Source organism: Coprinopsis cinerea (genome assembly GCF_000182895.1).
Source record: "Coprinopsis cinerea okayama7#130 chromosome 1 map unlocalized cont3.1, whole genome shotgun sequence".
Lineage (NCBI taxonomy): Eukaryota > Fungi > Basidiomycota > Agaricomycetes > Agaricales > Psathyrellaceae > Coprinopsis > Coprinopsis cinerea.
Window position 1 is genome coordinate 21 of NW_003307544.1, and position 18,578 is coordinate 18,598.

The following is an 18,578-nucleotide window of genomic DNA, read 5'->3' on the forward strand; positions in this document are numbered from 1 at the left end:
CAGCACCTCAGAGGATGAGGATGTAGGTCTTCCCGTACCGAGGGTCTTCCACCCTTGTCTTTCTGGGTGCACAGCACCTCAGAGGATGAGGATGTTCGATGAGTGCCTTGGGCAGGCGACTGCGAGCGCGCTGGCGGGAAGCATCTCGATCAAGGCGGAGTTTGAAATAGCATCAGGCGGAGGTCGCGTATGCAGACTCGCGATCATCAACCTCTGCGGTCGACCACTACCTACCTACCTACCTACCGCGCTCCCATCAAGCTTAGAGCGTTTCCGAGCGCTTCTTGTAAGTTACTCTAATCACCTTTTACCTCGCTCTGACATTATATGCCCTTAGGAGCTCATCTGGCATAGAGAGGATCGCTTCGCAGTGTTTTACACTCGAAGCTCTACTTCTCGTTGACCTCGCGATTCTGTGGTGTTTTACACCCAGAGTTATTTGAGTCTGCGCCACCTAAGTCACCTCCTGTCTCTCGATTACACCATGTCGTCCAGGGCCTCGTCGTCCAGGGTTCCGTCATCCCGCGCGCCACTACCCAGCACATCGAAGCTACCACCAGGTGCTGATGGGGACGAGCGCGGGCTATTTCTTTTCGAGACGACTCTCGCGAGCAAGTTTGTTCCGTCTGCGGACAACCCCTTGCCTTCCCTCCGTACGTTCACTCGACTTGCTTCAGTCTTCGCATTAACCGCTGAGCGCGATTTCTAGGTTCATACCACAGCGAAGACGTCAAGGCCAGGGTGAACAATCTGAAGTACATCTCCTGCCAATACCTTGATCACCCTAATTTCAGGGGATATTGGTTTGTCGTCAATGCCAGACACGACGTTATCGACCCTCCCATCGGACCTTCAAACAAGTACGCTTCGGCTCAGTGGCTATCGGACGAGGAACCCTGGCTCGGCTTCACCCCGTCGTTTGGAGCGAACCAGGGGACCTACCTGTCTCCCCTGTGCATCCCTAACCACGCCCTCCCATACGCCACCACCCTCGACTTCAAAAACGATTACATCCTCCACCCTGACATCAGCCGAACATGGCGATCTCTAGAAATCGATTTGTTGGCGATCGCGAGAACTCTAGCGGAGCACCTCCCCCATCTCCCCCCTCTTAAGCCACCTTCTAAGCCTTCAGAATTCAAGTATTCGGATGCCTACACATCAAGGCTGGATGCGATTGAGGCCATCCGCAAATCTCGAAACGCTTTCTCTCGACTGATCACCTTTATATCGTTCTGCTTTTCGTTCTGGAACTTCTGCAACCACGTACACCCTCTCAACCCGATGATCAAATGGTTCGACGTCAACAAACCCCACTGGTCGGCCGCCATTCACCAACTAGCCAGATCGTCAACCGCGGGCGACTTCAGGATTCGGAAACCGGACGGGTTACTTCATCGACCTGACCGCACCAACCTCCCGATGGGTTCCCTGCGCCCACATCTGGGCAGAAGCCGGTGTACCCCTGTGGATCTACGCAGGCGCCGATCCCTCAGCGACCGAGGCTGCGTACCAGGTGTCCAACCCAGAATTTGCGCGTGTGGTGGCTTCGTGGAGGCCTTGGACTGGCAGGCTCTCCGCGGCTTATGGTGACTTTCTCGCCCAGCTTCTCAAGCAGCCTGCACCACCCAGCTTCACGACGGTGTCGCTCGGTGGGGAGGAGGCCATCGTTCCTGCTTTGGCGTGCCATGGGTTCATTCAGGGTGACTACGTGCCTGGGACATCGCCTGCGGACTACTTCGCGATGAAGCGCGAAATGCGGATTCGCTGGGAGAATGGCCACACACTGTCGAAGGAAGCTCGGGAATTCGCGATGCGACCAGGAGAGTCTGCAACCTGGCAGCCGTACTTCTCGGCATACAGTGTTTTTGTATGGGAATGCGAGAGAGGAGCGTGGTCTCGGAGACCTGTCGATGCTAGTACAAAGAAAGCCCTCTTCGAGGCGTTTCCGTTTGCTCAGAGATACTGGTGCCCCATCAATGAAGAATTCGAATTGTGCGAATACCTGCAACCAGGAGCTGGGAGTGCTGATCTCATTTCAACTACCGACGACGGCACCCCCTTGAACTTGGAACCGCGACCCCAACTTTCGATTTCCTCTTGGGATTCCTTTTTCAGCCCAGCGTCCCCCGACCCAGACACCAGCGACGTGTCACTGCCCTCCCCGCACGGCGAATCCTCCCTCAGCATCGCTCCCAGTCCCCCCAGGGCCACGATTGACCCTGATTCAGAAAGCGATTACGGCGACGAAGACCCTCCCCGCCCTGGCCCACCCTCTTCATCAGTCCACCCCCCTTCTTCCACCTCCACCGTTCTCGACAGCCCTCCCGAAATCGGCTCCATCATCTCTGCACGTCTGGGGTACGACCTTGTGCGATCTTCGTCGCCCAATGTCTCGCCGTTTTTCCCTGAAGGTTCAGTGGAGAGCAGATCGCTGCAGTGCCTTGGGTACCCAGGTTCTGCCAAAGCATCCAAGAAGGACCTCCGCTCCATCGTCGATGCCGTTGCTGAAATCGGGCAGGGCAAAGTCCCGCTGCGCGACCTCTCTGCTCGGTGGGATCTCGCCGCGGTAGCCACGAGGCCTTCGTTGCCTTTAAATCTTCAGTCGTGGCAGATCTCGTACACCCAGGCCAACGGCGAGGTCGCTAAGCGATACGTGATTGGTATCAAGGACAAGATCGTGGAGGAGCAGTATTTCGTCTTGGTCGTCAGTGGTCCTACCCTGTACCAAGTCTCCCGAGAGGGTTTGCCAGGCGTCCTTGCTATCGGAAGGTACATGATCAGTCGTGGACTGCCATTCTCCACCGCAATTGCCAGGAGCATGAAGCACCAACCTCGGCGGCGCCCCGTCGGCCGCCCCACGATCGGTGAGTATCCCTGGGGGACCACCATGCCAGCGGAGAGCTACAAGCAGTACGAACAAATGCGCGATGCTTTCCTGGCTACGCGCCGCGGTGCACTCGCACTTAAGGCCGGCGGATTGCTTTGGCGATTTGCCATCGACAAAGCAACCAAAAGCCAGCGGGACGCTGCTCTGAAGCCTCCAAGTGCGGTAGCCTTGGACCACGGTGCCTGGATGGGCTCAATGCGCTCACTGGATGTCGTCAGCGACTGCCTTGAAGAGCACGAGATCGATTTGATCCTTGGAGCATATCGAACTCGACCGACCGACGGCCGTGTGGTTCACAAGGAGTCTATCACCTTCCTTTGGCCACCCCCAAGTGCTTGGGCAAAGAGTGGCTTAAATGTCGGGGAGTGGAGTCCAGCAGCAGAGGCGTGGTTCCAGGAGAGGCAGTCTCATCTGCGCAGTGGGAAGGGGGTACCAAACTCCATACGCAACTGGAAGCCTACCATTCGCCGCCTCGCTGCAGTCCCTAAGTTCTGGGCAGCATATGAGAAACTCGCAGACGAGGCCTATTCATCGTAACTCTTCATTCTTCGTCGGCCGTCTCACTTTCTTTTCCATCACCTTTGCCGTCTGTTTGCGCTTTCTTTCCTTGTCGCCTCCTTCATCGCCTTTATCTTCTTGTCTTTACACCTTCTTTGGGGTGACTCTTCAGCATCGCCTGGCCGACTGCCTCCTTGTTCGCTTTTATTCTTTTTTATGCTACATGTATCTCATCTCATCGCATTAAAATCAATTTTGTTGTTTTTTGGGCATCGCTAATAGTGGTGTGAGATTATAAGGTCAATTGGATCAGGGTGAGCATTCTCGGCGCCCTTCCGAGGTGAGTGGTAGGAACTTGGAAGTAGCATGCTGCCTCGTTCGGCTGCAGAATCCTTGGAAGGCCGCGCTGCGCAGCTCCGGCTGCAGGGTGCGAAGCTGGCCAGGCGCGGTTGGAACTTCGCTCGGCAGCGTCTGCAGCTTGTCCTGGGGGTTAGTTTGTAAGGCAGAGTGCACAAGGGTGGTCCAGGTGGGTGCCCAGGTGGTAGGGTTGCTCGTCCAGGGTGGAGGCCAGGGTGGGTGCCTAGCAGGGCAGGGTTGCTCGTCCAGGGTGGAGGCCAGGGTGGGTGCCTAGCAGGGCAGGGTTGCTCGTCCAGGGTGGAGGCCAGGGTGGGTGCCTAGCAGGGCAGGGTTGCTGGTCCAGGGTAGAGGCCAGGGTGGTTGCCCAGGGCAGGGTTGGGATCCAGGGTTGAGTGGACCCTAGTTCTGAAAAGTTGTCCCATAACCCTAACACGCTTACGCCACCGACAGGCTCGACATCGTCATTCCACCGATGCACCTCACGCAACACCACTTCACGCACGGCCTGCCGCGGTGGTGTGAGGAAATGTGGCTTCAGTATGTCAACGACATCATCTCTGGCATCCCCTCGAAGGTCCCTTCGCGTCGCAACAACCACAGCTCCGACTCGTTCTGCGCCTTAACCCCCGCCCAGCTCGCCAACGCTGACATGGGTATCTTCCAGAACCTGCGCCTATCGGACATCTTCACGGAAGTTCAGTGGATTGTGGTTCGCGATGAAGAGGAACTCATGGTGGTGTTCGACAGCCACTTCCCAGATAGGGACTGGGAAAGCGAAGACCCAGTGTTTGCTTCTCGAAGGTACTACGACGATTGGGTGGCATTCACCTACCGCGTTTCGAGGACAGAGGTGGTGGAGGCAAAGAAGGCCCTATTCCGCTTGTTCAGGATGCTCTGCTGGATTCCTTGGGGGGACGGTGGTGTTTGGGAGACCCGGCCCGATCGCCGATTTACCAGGTTCGGTGGGGCTGACCTGCGACTCCCGGCACCGAAAATTCTCATCCTTCGAGGGGAGCCGATGTGGGTAAGTGGCCATTTTACTTCGCGACTGCCTTGGTGATTGATTGTGGATTGATTAGGAATTGGCTGGGTGAATTTCCCTTTGTCAGGACGCGCCTTCTCTTCCCTTTTAGTCGATAATTTCCCTCTTCTCCCTTTCATAGTACTACCCACTTACTTACCTTTCTTGATGATTCCCTTTGCCGACTTGTATCTTGAGGTTGGGTATGAATTATATAATTGTCCTTAGTATATACTGTTTTGTGGGCATCGAACGCCTGGCAGAGCAGCTAAGTTGTGAGGTGGTGTGGGCGAAAATGTAGAAACCCAGAGCTCAGGTGTGAGTGGTTCCGACTCAGAGAGGGGTGTTCCTGGAACACCGCATACAGAGGGTGACCACTCCGACTCAGAGAGTGGTGTTCCTGGAACACCGGATGCGAGCGAGTCACAGTCGGACTGAGGGAGTGGTGTTCCTTGAACAGCGCATGCGAGCGAGTCACTACTCGGACTCAGAAAGTGGTGTTCCTGGAACACCGCATACAGAGGGTGACGACTCCGACTCAGAGTGTGGTGTCCCTGGAACACCGCATGTGAGCGAGTCACACTCGGACTGAGAGAGTGGTGTTCCTGGAACACCACATACAGAGGGTGACCACTCCGACTCAGAGAGTGGTGTTCCTGGAACACCGGATGCGAGCAAGTCACACTTGGACTGAGGGAGTGGTGTTCCTGGAACACCGCATACAGAGGGTGACGACTCCGACTCAGAGTATGGTTCCGACTCAGAAAGTGGTGTTCCTGGAACAGAGGGTGACCACTCCGACTCAGAGAGTGGTGTTCCTGGAACACCGCATGCGAGCGAGTCACACTCGGACTGAGGGAGTGGTGTTCCTGGAACACCGCATACAGAGGGTGGCGACTACCAGACTCAGAGAGTGGTGTTCCCGGAACATCAGAGCAACAGCGGCCCACCACCTCATCTCAGAGACTTGAGCAGGATGCGCCCAGGGTCCCCCATACTCTCCCCTGACCCTTTCCCCCAGGGTCAGTCCCCAGGGTCCCCCATATTCTCCTCTGACCCTGTCCCCCAGGGTCAGTCCCCAGGGTCAACCATATTCTCCCCTGACCCTGCCCCCCACAGGGTCCCCCATATTCCCCTCTGACCCTCTCCCCCAGGGTCAGTCCCCAGGGTCACCCATATTCTCCCCTGACCCTGCCCCCAGGGTCAGTCCAATATGACCCCAGGGTCAGACCGACCCTACTCCATTTTTTCTCTCTCTATAACCCTACTACGCTTGATTGGAATTCGATCAAATTTGATGGACCTGATGATCGGCAGGGCGCCGGTGGACAACATCCAGAATTTTTGACAGGCCAAATATAAGCAGCCATATGCAGCAGGCAGGGCGCCTTATCAGCTGATTGAAAATATGGCACCCATAGATGGGACCCATAATTCTTGACAGGGAAAACACGGCGACAGAAATGCAGGGGCCTACATGTGGCTTAACTGCTGTTAAAATGAGAAGTCGATCAAAACTGATGGACAGCACCCAGTCAACGGCACCCATAATTTGTGACAGGTAAATGATGGCCACCCATATGTTAACATGGCCATCTAAAGATGATGGACAGCAGCAGTCGACGGCACCCAGAATTTGCGACAGGTAAATGATGGACACCGATGTTGAACTTATCTTATCTTATCTGTAGATTATATCGTAGATTAGATTAGATTAGTGAGACTTGGTCCAGAACACTCTAGAACATTCTAGTGTAGAACATTCTGGAACGTCACATGAGTAGGTGCTAATACTTGCACCATATCGCGTCATTATCGCTCATTCTTACTCATGATGACTCATTCGCTTACTCACCCGTCACACCTTCCATATTTATGTAGTAAACGTCACATCTGTCACGCTTCCTGTAAACTATAAATACCGGCCCTCCCTGGCCTTGGAATAGATGACAGAGTTCGTCACAACTCTTGTAGTTAGCCACTAGTTAGCCTCACATAACACTCTACCTGGTAAGTCTTAGAGTAGACCACCTTAGCTAGATAGTGTTTGCTCGACAACCGATATGTAAATGATGGCCTAAGACGGCTCCAGTAGACAGCACCCAGAATTTGCGACAGGTAAATGATCGCCACCCATATGTAAATGATGGCCTAAGACGGCTCCAGTAGACAGCGCCCAGAATTTGCGACAGGTAAATGATCGCCACCCATATGTTCTTGGCAGAGGCCCATATTCCTGACGCGCATCACAGATCTGCAGATCGATCATATCAAATGGGGTAAGGCAAAGGTGAATGTGGCCCCAAAATAACTGAACAGATACTTAGGCAAGAACGTTCGTACGAAAAAGTCATCTGAGCAAACTGGAAATCAAGTGTAAAGAAATAGAAGCGAGAAGAATAACGACACGGCGGAACAAGGGATAGAAGAATGACAGAATAAAAACGTACTTCGAATACACAATACGAAACCCGTTTGACAGCTTGCCAAGCGCGCGTCTAAAGTCCACAAGATTATCCGGCGGATCCGAGAGTTCCGGCACAGCCGCAAGGCCGCGCGCGCGCGCGCCAGTCGTGACCTTTCCCACGCTCCGCGAACGTCGCGCGTCAAAGTCAAGAGAGGAACCGGCGGGCTGAAATGAAGTGGGTGTAACAAATAAAATAGATAAGAGAAAATGTGAATAATAATATCGAATGGCGTTGAGGGTAAAGGAAGGGTGTAGTTGTACGTATCGAGACCCGGCGGTTGCACGAGCCCTGACAGGGTCCTACTAACGATGGACTAAAGACGTTAATGATGGACGGACTTTCAGTGGGATACCATTTGAGAGACGACGATAGCGTACGATTGGGCGACGATGGACTGACGATGGGCGACGATGAGTGACGATGGACCGACGATGAGTGACGATGGACCGACGACAGAGCGAGCGACGATGGGAGACGATGGAAGACCTCGGGGACGCGTGCGAGGGTGTTTGTTACGACGACGGGTGGCATTCTATCCGAGATGTCGTTTGAAAAGAGGGCTGTTCTTGCGACGACGGCGGGTTTGTAACACAGCCATGTTACGGGAAGTATATTATTAGGGAAGTAATTTCATGGTTCGACGGTAGTTTAGATCAGTCATGTAGATTTTGTAGGTTAAAAGGGCAGCCCTTGGGGGCTCGCTCCTTATCTTTCTTTCCCCAGTTTTATCTCGAGGACTCTCGTCTCGAGTTCTAACCAAAGGTCCCCTGGACATTGTCTAGTAGTCAAAATCAAATCTTTATTCTTCTTCTAGAAGCCAATACCTCTTTATCTAATCGATTTCCCGTGGCATTTCCCCGTGCTCGGCGACTCTTTTCTTCTCCCGCGAACATCGAGTTTTATTACTTTCTTGACCGTTCCAGTCAACCCTTTCCTTTAGTTCACCTTCCTCGGTCGAACTTTCCATTCGACTCTTTTCTTTCTTCTTCGAGGAGTGAAGTCCTCGTCTCGACAACAGTTCCACGCGTGAGATCCAAGTTACAAGATCTACATTCGTCACAGTCCAAGCCAAACAAAATTCTATGCACAAGGAGGTATATAAAGGTACACAATTCGGATATATGCGATTCAAGAAAACATGGAAAACAGTGTTCGGTTCATAGTTCAAATGTGCAGGGTAGGAATATTGGTATATAAAGCTGAACGCCAACGTCGAAAGCGAGGACATCAACGTCGACGACTTAGCTTCCAACCAACGACGACGTCCAAACGACGCAACAGACGCCGACGACGTCCACAAAGCCTCGGACGAGCGGAAAGAGAGAAGAAACAGCAAACCAAAAGAAAAGAAAAAACACAAAGCGAGATAGCAAGAAATTCCGAGCCCAAGAAACCAGAAACAGCGACGAGAGAGAGAGAGAAACAAAGAAAAGATCCAATCCACAAGTGCGAACACATCAAGAATAAAAAAAAAAAAACGGGGATAACACAATGGTATATACGCGAACAGTCCTCGACCAACAACGCACAAAACAGAAATAAAAAAAACTCCACGAACCTACTCCCACCACCTTCCCTTCCCCTGGCCGTCGTTCTGCCATTCGAAGCCCACTCACGAACTCCCAGAAGACGAAGCAGCAGCAGCCCTCCTCAAACTAGCAACCGTCACATTCATCCCATCACAATCCTCCAACCACACACCCCTCTCCCTAAACATCCGCATCACCTTCATCCAAAACCGTAACACCCTCAGACCTTGCTGGCGTTCTTGGAGGAGTTGAAGGCGTCGACCGCTCGGACGGGTGTCAGCGGGCGGCGGCGGGGTGGGCGTGGACGACGAAGAAGGGCCTGACGAAGAAGGTTGAGACGACGATGGATGATGAGTGGACGATGTCAACGAGGGATGAGCGGACGACGATGAGTGTTGAGCCATGGACGTCGAAGCCGATGTTGCCGTGGCTGCTTGCGCTGAAGTCGCAGATGCAGTACCACCACCACCCGCCGCGGCAGCAGCAGTCGCATTCGCAATATACTGCCTCGTCTGCTGACTGCCCAAAATCCATCCCCACCATCCCCACGAAGGCTGCGGCGGTGCCGGCACCGCTGCCGCACCACCACCACCCAAGCCCCCACTTCCACTTCCACTTCCACTCCCCAACACCCCTCCTCCCCCTCCGCTCACAGAACCCTCCTCCCCCTCCTCCCGATCCTCTCCAACACCCAATCCCCCACCTCCCAACACCGAAAGACTAACCCTCCCCGTCCTTCTAATAACCTCACTAACAGGACTCAAATCCCTCACATACCGCAATCCAGGGAACGCCTCCCTCCTCAACAAACTCCCAATCTGCTCTTGGAGCATAAAGAATGGGTCGTCGTGCGGGGCATTGGCCGCGTTGGCGTTGGCGTTGGGTGAGGAATGCGAAGGATCCGAGTCGTCATCGAGGTCTTCAAGTCCAACCAAACCTCGTCCTTCCCGAACGGCGACGAGGTCGCGGTACTCGACTCGTTCGAGTGCTTCGAGGATTCGTTTTTCCATGTCGCGGACACCTGTTGGGAAAAAGGGGAGGTTAGCACACAATCAAACCAGCTCGGGAGCCAGGGGGTGGTCGATGAAAAAGCAAAGGTCGAAAAGGCGGGGGAAGTGGAAGCACGAACAAACCAAGGCCCAAACGCGATAACGCGAGGATGGGCGAAGGCGTAGCACTCTGCACGGTCGACCGAGCGAGAGCACCAACCCAACAATCCGCCACGTCACTCGAGCAAGTCCTCGCACCACCCAACTAAAAACTCTCCGTACTCAGAACGAGCACAACCACGACATGAGGAGCACACCCACAAACCAACATAACGAGCACACCCATAAACCAAAAAATAAAAAAGCAGATCAAACTTTACAAAACTCACCAATAAACTTCAAAGTAGGATGCGCCGGCAAAAGAACATGCGGGGCGATCCAATCTGGGTTCTGCCAATTCCATTCCGCATCTGCAGAACATATAAACTCGGAGAGATTGGGACACCACTCGGCCAACGGGACACGCGTGGAACCGAACGTCCAGCCCGTATTAGCGCTCCCGTTTGCCCCTGCGTTCCCGTTTCCTCCTCCTCCTGCGTTGGTACCGTTGGCGTTGGCGTTATTCACGTTACCTGAGCAGATGCATTCGTTAGCGATAAGGTAGGAGAAGGAGAAGGTGGGTACCGCACCATTGGCGCCGTTGAACCCCCCATTCGGGTTCGCAGTTAACCAAAACTCTTCAATAGCACCCGTCGAATGGCCCAACTCGAGCTGCTGGATCTTCGCTCCATGCACTTCGAAGAAGTTCTTGAACCCTTCGCCTATGGGAGGGTAGATACGTGTCAGCCACGTCCAACAATTCCGAGGAAAGAAAAAGGGGGGGTTACAAGTCCAACGATGAGGAAAAGGTTCGTTCGACCACGAAGAAGAAAAGGACGAAAAGAACTCGCAATCCGAAAGGGAAAATGCGATAATACAAAAGACACATCAACGAAAATGATAGCAAGAAGAGAAAAGGTACGAGCAACGACACCGACCAACCAACCCCAACCCCAAACCAACCAAAAAACCAAAAAGAAAAACGCAGAAACCACTCACCAGCATAACTAAAATCCGCACTAACAACACTCAAATTCCTCAAACTCGGCATCTCCCAAGTCGAAAGAACATGGAACGTCGCATTATCAAGCGTCACCTTCAAACTCCTCAACGCAGGAAGGACGAGGGGACTCGCTGCCGAGATACTCTTTAGCGTCTCCCTCGATAGCGTTCTGGAAAGCGGCGACGAGGAGGAGAAACTTGACGGTGAAGAGGAAGGCGAAGAGGAGATGGTGGTAGTCGTAACTGTGCTAGTGAGACTGGCGCTCAAAGTCGTTAAGGAGCTAGCTGTGATCCCACCTCCCACATCCGGGCCCCCCAGGCCCCCACCCATCAACACACTCTCAAAGAAACCTCCACCCGTGCCCCCCTGACCCGTCATCCCCCTCAAATCCTTTGCACACAACGTCAGCTCCAAAAACTCCAGATTCTCCTTCGCGGCTTTGAGTTTAGGACCGACGACGCGCAGGTAGAACCGGACGCCCGCTTCGTAGTCCTCCGGCTCGTATTCGTAGTTTGTCCACGAGAGCCGACGGAGGTTCGTGCGCCGCGCCGGGTGGGCGAGGAGAGCTGAGAGGACTTGTTGGTCCGATTCTTGTTGCTGAGGTGGCGGGAGTGTGGTATGCGAAGACGCTTCGGAAGAAGAGGTGAAGGTGGACGTGGACGTGATAATGGTGGACCCCAAACTCGAGCCTGAACTCGACCCCGAACTAGACGACCCCTCCGACCCCCTCGAACTCGGCCTACTCGAACCCAAACCCAACCCCGAACTCGCATTCCCACTCGAACTCGCCGACGCACTAGGCGAAGCAGGCGCAATGATCGTAAACCCCGTCGTCCGCCTAATCGACTGATAATCCGAATACACCTGCAAAAGCGGGGCATGGTCCAAAATCATCAACAAATCCTGCGGGGCACACCGATCAAGTGTGTTCGTCTCGATATGCAGTCGTCGTATATGCCTCCCAACGCCCCTCGTATCCCAGGGGTATGTATACGCGCCGCGATTGTTATAGTCGAAATTCGTCGTGTCGGATAGTTGGTGGCCATGCCGAACGATATTCTTCCCCTTGCCCTTGCCTTTAGAGGAGGCAGCGGCGGTGGAGTCGGCAGAGACGTCCCGAATCGCCTTCCTATCCAACAACTCCGCCAAAAGCGCCGCCTCCCTCGCCCTCGTAATCCACACAAACTCGTACAAGACCTCCTGCCCAATCGAATGCCACAGCTTGCACACATACGTAATCGTCGCTTTGGAGCGCATGCTCCTCCTATAGTCGTTGAGTAGATGCGAATGCGAGTGCGGGAACTCGAGGAAGGAGAGCGGCTCGTTCGGCGCGATGAGCGCGGAGGAGAGGAAGGGGTGAGAGGGCGAGCAGGCGTGGTGGAAGATGAGCACCCACAGCTCCGGCGGGAGCCACGGCGTGAACGGCTTTTTGGTGGACGTGGTGCTGCTAGTCGACGGGCGCCGCGAGAAGAGGGATTTGTAGGAGCGCGTGGCGGTTGAGGAAAAGCTGTACGCCTATTAGACTGTGGAAAGGGAGTAGGAGAGGGCTACGCACCTGGATAGTTGCTCCTCCTCGTTGACCGGAGCTTGACTCCTCCGCTTCGACGGCCTACACCGCATGTTAGCCAGCGCATCCAGTAGTATAGAATGGATACACACCTCTTAACCCTAGTCTTACCGCTCTTACTCCCCGGCGAAATACTAAACCACTTCCTCAACCTCGAACTCGAATTCCCACTCTGCCCTCCCACAGGCGTCGACGCTCCCCCTCCTCCATTCCCTCCACTCCTCGTACCACTCCCACTCCTCTTCCCCGCCCTCTTCTTCCTCTGCTGCTGTTGCTGCTGCGGTGACGACGGCGGCGGCGACAGCACCTCTTCAACAATCGCCATCCTGGGTAAGGGTATCCTGGTGGTGCTGGAACGAGTGGTGTGATATATGAATCCGAGCGTGAGACGGACGGATAGAGCCTAAACGTAGTCGCACTCGCAGTCGCGCTTCTCGTCGATCTAGCCGTCTTCAGCGGAAAGGTAAGGTATCCTTTTCTTCCCTTCTTCTCCTCGGGTATGCAGTCGATAGTCTCCTCTCTTGAGCCTAGTCGATAGTCGCTGGTCGAGAGTCGACGTGCGGTGCGGTAGCGCTGAGCGAGAATAAACACCCTCTCGTCGTCGAAACCAAACGCCTCGCTGGCGTCACGAAAGAGGGAATGAAAAAAGCGAATGAGACCTGTTTGTTTGTGGGTCCCTCGAGTCGAGGGCTCGGCTGTGTGATGTGCGTTTTGTGTGTGTGCGTCTCCGAGACCCAAGTCCGATGGACGTCCGTGCTCCCTCCGAGGCGAGGAATGTACGTAGGCGAGGACGGTGATTCGCTTAGCGCAGAGAGCTGATTAGGTGTCGCTGATTCGTTTAGTCGATGAGAATGGCGAGGCGTTTTGACGAACGTATCTTCAAGGCGCTTAGGTATCTTCCAGGCGTTCAGGTGAGGTAAAGGCCTGTCCTTCCGAGCTTTTTGTCTATAGAAGGCGTAGTATAAACGTGAGTATTAAACGCACGTTCTAATGAAAAGAGTAATTATCACTGACCCTAGCGCTCAATCCCCTCCTCCTCCTGGTATTAAACTTGTCCTTCCTTCCTGTCTGTCTATCCGGGTGTCGCCTTGCTATCTCCTTCCCGTCCTACGTCTTCCACTCCTACGTCTCTGTCCTGCCTTGTAATGATCTCCCTCCCCTTGTCTTGTCTTGTCTTGTCTTGTCACCCGTCCACCCAATCCGAAACCGCAAGGGCAACTGAGGTCGTCGTTTTGTTGAAGGGTCGAAGACGTCGTCCGTCGATTGAAATGAACTTTCGTCAATAGGGGGCGCCGATACAAAGGAATTGCGATGGAGAACAACAAACAAGAATGCAAGTATGTAACGACAACAACGACGACGGACAGGAGGAGCGGGACGAAAGACGTCGTTTGTCCCCGTTTGTACATCCATCCCTTAGCCTTCGCCGTGATGCCATCAGCCAATCACAGGCTTGGGCGACCGGGCCCTTCGGGCGTGCAATCGAATCAATTCGTCGACGAAATTCATCAGAATTGATCCCAGGCTCGACCAAATCAGCGGTTTCTCGACCGAATCAGAATAAATCAGAGGTTTCCCGACCAAATCAAATTCCTAATTCTCATTCTGGCGTCGACGTTCTGATGGGGGGACGTCGTGGAGTCTGGAGACGCTCAAATCAAGTTCTTCGAATGTTGCTGGAATGATGGGATATGGGTCGCACGAATGAATGGGATTGCCCCAATATATTGGAGGTATGTTAGATAGGAGGTTCGGAGCCGTGAGCACTCCGACCAGAGCACCAGGGGTAAGTACTAAGTACAGATTTACTGCTTAGGAATGAAGGTACTTATACGTGCGTATTGTACCTGGAAATCTAGGAACGACGAGGAGTAGGTACGAGGTATGTTACTGGATGGAATTCTGGGAAGGAATTCTAAGTAGGAAATCACAACAGGAGACTGCGACGAGACTATGTATGTACTTTACTTTCCAGAAACGATGTTGAACGAGTCGGATCCGGAGCAATCGGGAAGCGCCTGTATATTTTACTTTCCAGAAACAGTTCGTCCAACACCTAGGTTCCACGAAAGAGTCGGACTCCGGAGGAAGAATCAGGTTTTCGTAGACTCTCACTTCGAAGTCCGTAGACTCTTCGAAGCCTACCTTGGAGCAGCGTAGAGCCAGGACTGACGAATAGAATCTGACGATCATCACATCACACCTCTGCCCAAGAACGAGAATCGATTCAACTCCAAGGTGGTGTAAGTACTGTATGTAAGTTTCCTCATCAGCACTCTACATCTTCTACATGCATCTAATCACTCTCAGCCCTACAGCGCTTTGCTGTGACATACCCCCAGCGCCTACTAAACCCACCCGTCAGCCGACTCGCAGCAGTATGCATACAGGGTTAGGGTAGGCATACACTTACCTCTCACAGACCGAGATCTAAGAAATTAGAACAACATCGTGACCTTTCTTGGTCGGACGGCCGCTCCTCGTGGCTTTCGCTTTCGGACACCACGCCTGCAGATAACAATAGGATGAGCGAGGATGATCTATTTATTTCCCGGCTTTCTCAGACTAAATTCATCGTGTTCCCTTGGTTCACGATAGGAACATAAAGTGGATCGCTCTGTCACAGATATCATAGTTGGTATGTATGTACATTCATTCGTCTGGGTGCCTAACGACGGTATGCACTATGTAGTCCATCCTGGTTACTATCTTACTTACTTCGCGATCTTATGTATACCGATGCAATGAAGTATACACAAGTCGCGCTACTTAATCCCATCCACTACTACGCTACATACTTACGTACCCCAATCGACTCTCATTCGCCGCCACACGAACTTAAAAGAGTCGAACTTCTGGTGGCGTCAAATTGAGCGCTCGTGGCATCAAGCTTTTTAATTATCCCTGTCATTCGCCTGTACAGAACGTCGACGTCGGTGTCGATGGTGGGAGAGGAGGCGTTGTTGGGCGACGTTCGGTGGGAGACGGACATTGCGAAAATATATTATTAACATAGACGGAAAGTGAACGTCCAATGAATGTCCGCGTCGATGGTCGCCGATGGCACCCATGGCACGCCAAAGAGTGGACCGTCGAACATGGGAAAATGGTTCTCCGGGAAGCTGTGGCCTACTACATAAGTGCTTAGAATGGGCGGTCTTCTCCCGTGTTATGCACTTACGGCGTTCCCTATGCCTAAATGAATTAAATATAGATGGCTGAATTGTTGAGAGCACCTTAGGCTAATCCCTTTCGAAAGGAATGCGAGAAATCTGTCGACATGGAATACCGAATACCGATTATCACGCTCCCAATTCGTACCAGAGAAATCACTGAGAAGCGTCGAAATGACAAAGTAATAGGATGTACGCCTGGAATCCCGTGGACCGTGGTCAATCTTCCAATACTCAATACTCGAGGGCTCGGGTGACAGCTCGAGCCCTCATCTCTACTTAGCAGGGCCGATACCAGGACAGCCCACCAGACCGGTTGGTCAATCATCTCCCCTCGTAAACTACTGTTGAAGATAGTCTGAGAAAGCACAGGACATGGAGTGCTAAGTAAATGTACACCCGCTGTTGCCTCGCCGATACTCTCATCCAACGTCAAAGATAAGTAATGAACAGGGAGAGGAGAATCGAGATCAAATGGCGCGTGCCAGTCGAGTACTTACCAAAAATCGATCTCGATCATCCTTTTCACTTGTCACAAGTTGCCTTTCAGGATGTTTCAATTGCCCCGTACCCGTGCATACATAGTCAATTAGGAGCTAGCGATTCCTCGCGACATATCGCATCGCTATGCTAGCTGTAATTGTTGGTCGGAAAAACGAGGTAGATGACAGAAGGAAAGTTGACAGTCGTCGATGAAAGTCGTAGTACGTAGTACTTCCCTTTTGACATTCAGCATTGTCCACTCTATCAGCTTATCGCCTGCTCCTAGTCACTTTCAATCGGAATCGGGAAGACCACCAGTCATCCAGACACAAAAGTAACACACCGGCGCTTCAACAAGGCGAGCACAGATCGATTCAGAGGCCACAACTAGGACAGCTGGTAGGCGACCCCGTAAATATCCTCGAATTTGAGAATCGAAAGTTTTATACAGTAATACGGCGGAAGTCAAGTCCGAACGCTTTGATGTTCAAAGGGTGGATTGAACAGAGGTATTAAAGGCTACTGAGTCTGGGTCACTACATTCCTTGGTTTCAGCTATGACTCGGATTCGAATCCAACGCCTTGATCCATCCGAGTAGCCCTCATCGAGGGGAGTTGGAGTTGGAAGACCAGTCAGACCACCTAAGGAGTCCGCGTCACCGACCATCGACCTCGCGACTAATACCCCAAAGAAGGTCGACTCCTCTGGAGCTATGTACGCCCCCCCAATCCTTGAGCGCGAATGCCAATGTACAGTAGACCATACCCTAAATTAGGAACTTACCCCAAGATGCATCGATCGTTCCAAGATGCTCTTAGTCGTCTCCCAAGATGGTCGTCATCCACGGCCAGACTCCAGTCGATGCGGAATTCGACATCGGATCGGTGGCACCGCTCGTATGGTACGTGTCCACCCCATATCTCAGTCTGAACTAAGTTAAGTACATATAGGCTTCAAGGTCGTGAAAATCCTCTCATCACGATGGAGTGTTTCAAGCCAGTGGGGAATGTCGTACATATCATATACGCGTGATGAACTTACACATCGCAACGGAGAGCTCTGACCTACTTGCATTTCAGCGCCGAAGATAACATAAAACGCCTCGCCCGAGCACCCCGTAGACTCTCTGCATGTTCTAACTTCCACGTTGGCAGTCAGTCCTCTCAAGAGCGACGAGAGCATGGCTGCTAAGTAAATCGAGGCTGCTATGCTTATAAGTATAGGAAAACGGGTCGATACTCTTACAAGTAAGTGGAGCGTTATCCACCCGGTCGAAACGGAGTCTGGAGATGGTCAAGCTCGATTTCGATGCGGATCGAAGCTCCCTAGGACGACATCGAAAACCACGGAGCATGAGTGACGGAATGCACCCTCGATACTCTCGGAATTCACCCTCGAGAGTACATACCGAATTCACCTTCGAGAGTACATACCATCCTCGAGAATGACTGACAGATTTGGAGTACGACATGAGCGCCAAGTTTAGACTTCCAATATCACTATCATGATTCATGTCAGACTATATCCAGTTTAGTCTATCTCCAGTCCAGTCTAACCCCCTCTAGGGTTGCTGAACACAGCTTCCATCATGTTTACCTACCTTTTCCCGAATCCCTTTCTCCGGTTTCCCTTCCTCCGTCGTCAGAGTCCAGGCGATAGATATCATGATGGACTTGTTCACGGTCCAGCGCCGAAGTTCAGGTGGAGACCGTGATGAGTCGCCGTAGATATGACCGAATTTAAAAAATATCAGTACTCCAGAACTGAAGTTCAAGCACCACATAATGGAATTGAAAGAGTTTACCACGAATCGATAACCAGAAGTTAAGCAGGAATCGATCACTTATGAATTGACCAGGAATCGATAACCAGGTGTTGACCAGGGATCAACGCGAAGCTTTCATAGATCCTGCTCCCCCTCGTGTATCGCAAGGCTATCTTCGGAATGAACGGGGTCCAAGGAGGTAGCCTACTGCCGACGCTATGGTACCAACACTGAAAGCTTGATTAGATGGAAGAACTCCCTCATTCACTAGACGAACGGACTATAAACGACGTGCAGAAAGCGAAGGCTGTAGGCGGACCTGGGCACATTCCGGGGCGGGAAAGTAGCTGACGTCACCACTCGCCAACTGATCGAACAGGATTCCCGCTGGTTGACTTTCATCCACCCACTCCTCCAACCAATTCTGGACGCTCTTCCTCCTAATCCACTCAATTATCCACAGATGACGATACACAGCACCCCACAAACCGTTCAGTGCGCAGGAACGTCCTAACGAAAGAGAAAATGGAAACCAGAAGCGGAAGCCTCGATGTTAGGGATGCACGATGACCCTGAACGATCGAGCCCATTCACGGTCAAGTAGGGCTTAGAGGTAAGCCTTCTCGTCGTTCCCTCATTCATTCGAAGCTAATTCAAACATGTACACGTACGCAAACATCGCTTAGTCCCTCTTCTTATCCACCTCGCTGCCCAACACGTTCCCCGTCTTGTCGC

The 18,578-nt window shown here is 52.7% G+C and overlaps 4 protein-coding genes across 4 annotated transcripts; 2 read left to right on the forward strand and 2 right to left on the reverse strand.

Moving 5' to 3' along the window:
- Window positions 1-484: 484 nt before the first annotated feature.
- CC1G_13429 (hypothetical protein) lies at window positions 485-3,427 on the forward strand (the record flags this gene model as incomplete). The annotated part of the gene is made up of 3 exons (XM_001828075.2): window positions 485-653; window positions 710-1,426; window positions 1,482-3,427. 3 exons carry the CDS (start codon window positions 485-487, stop codon window positions 3,425-3,427), a joined length of 2,832 nt encoding a protein of 943 aa, XP_001828127.2.
- A 790-nt stretch (window positions 3,428-4,217) lies between these two features.
- Window positions 4,218-4,839, forward strand: CC1G_13545 (hypothetical protein; the record flags this gene model as incomplete). Its single annotated transcript, XM_002911971.1, has 2 exons — window positions 4,218-4,769; window positions 4,825-4,839. 2 exons carry the CDS (start codon window positions 4,218-4,220, stop codon window positions 4,837-4,839), a joined length of 567 nt encoding a protein of 188 aa, XP_002912017.1.
- A 1,598-nt stretch (window positions 4,840-6,437) lies between these two features.
- CC1G_13546 (hypothetical protein) lies at window positions 6,438-7,765 on the reverse strand (the record flags this gene model as incomplete). Its single annotated transcript, XM_002911972.1, has 5 exons — window positions 6,438-6,451; window positions 6,622-6,747; window positions 6,974-7,020; window positions 7,217-7,398; window positions 7,634-7,765. 5 exons carry the CDS (start codon window positions 7,763-7,765, stop codon window positions 6,438-6,440), a joined length of 501 nt encoding a protein of 166 aa, XP_002912018.1.
- Window positions 7,766-8,846: 1,081 nt separating this feature from the next.
- On the reverse strand, window positions 8,847-12,746 carry CC1G_12277 (hypothetical protein; the record flags this gene model as incomplete). Its single annotated transcript, XM_001828077.2, has 6 exons — window positions 8,847-9,784; window positions 10,142-10,384; window positions 10,442-10,573; window positions 10,851-12,361; window positions 12,410-12,463; window positions 12,514-12,746. The coding sequence occupies 6 exons, from the start codon at window positions 12,744-12,746 to the stop codon at window positions 8,847-8,849; spliced, it is 3,111 nt and encodes a 1,036-aa protein (XP_001828129.2).
- Between the last annotated feature and the right edge of the window lie 5,832 nt (window positions 12,747-18,578).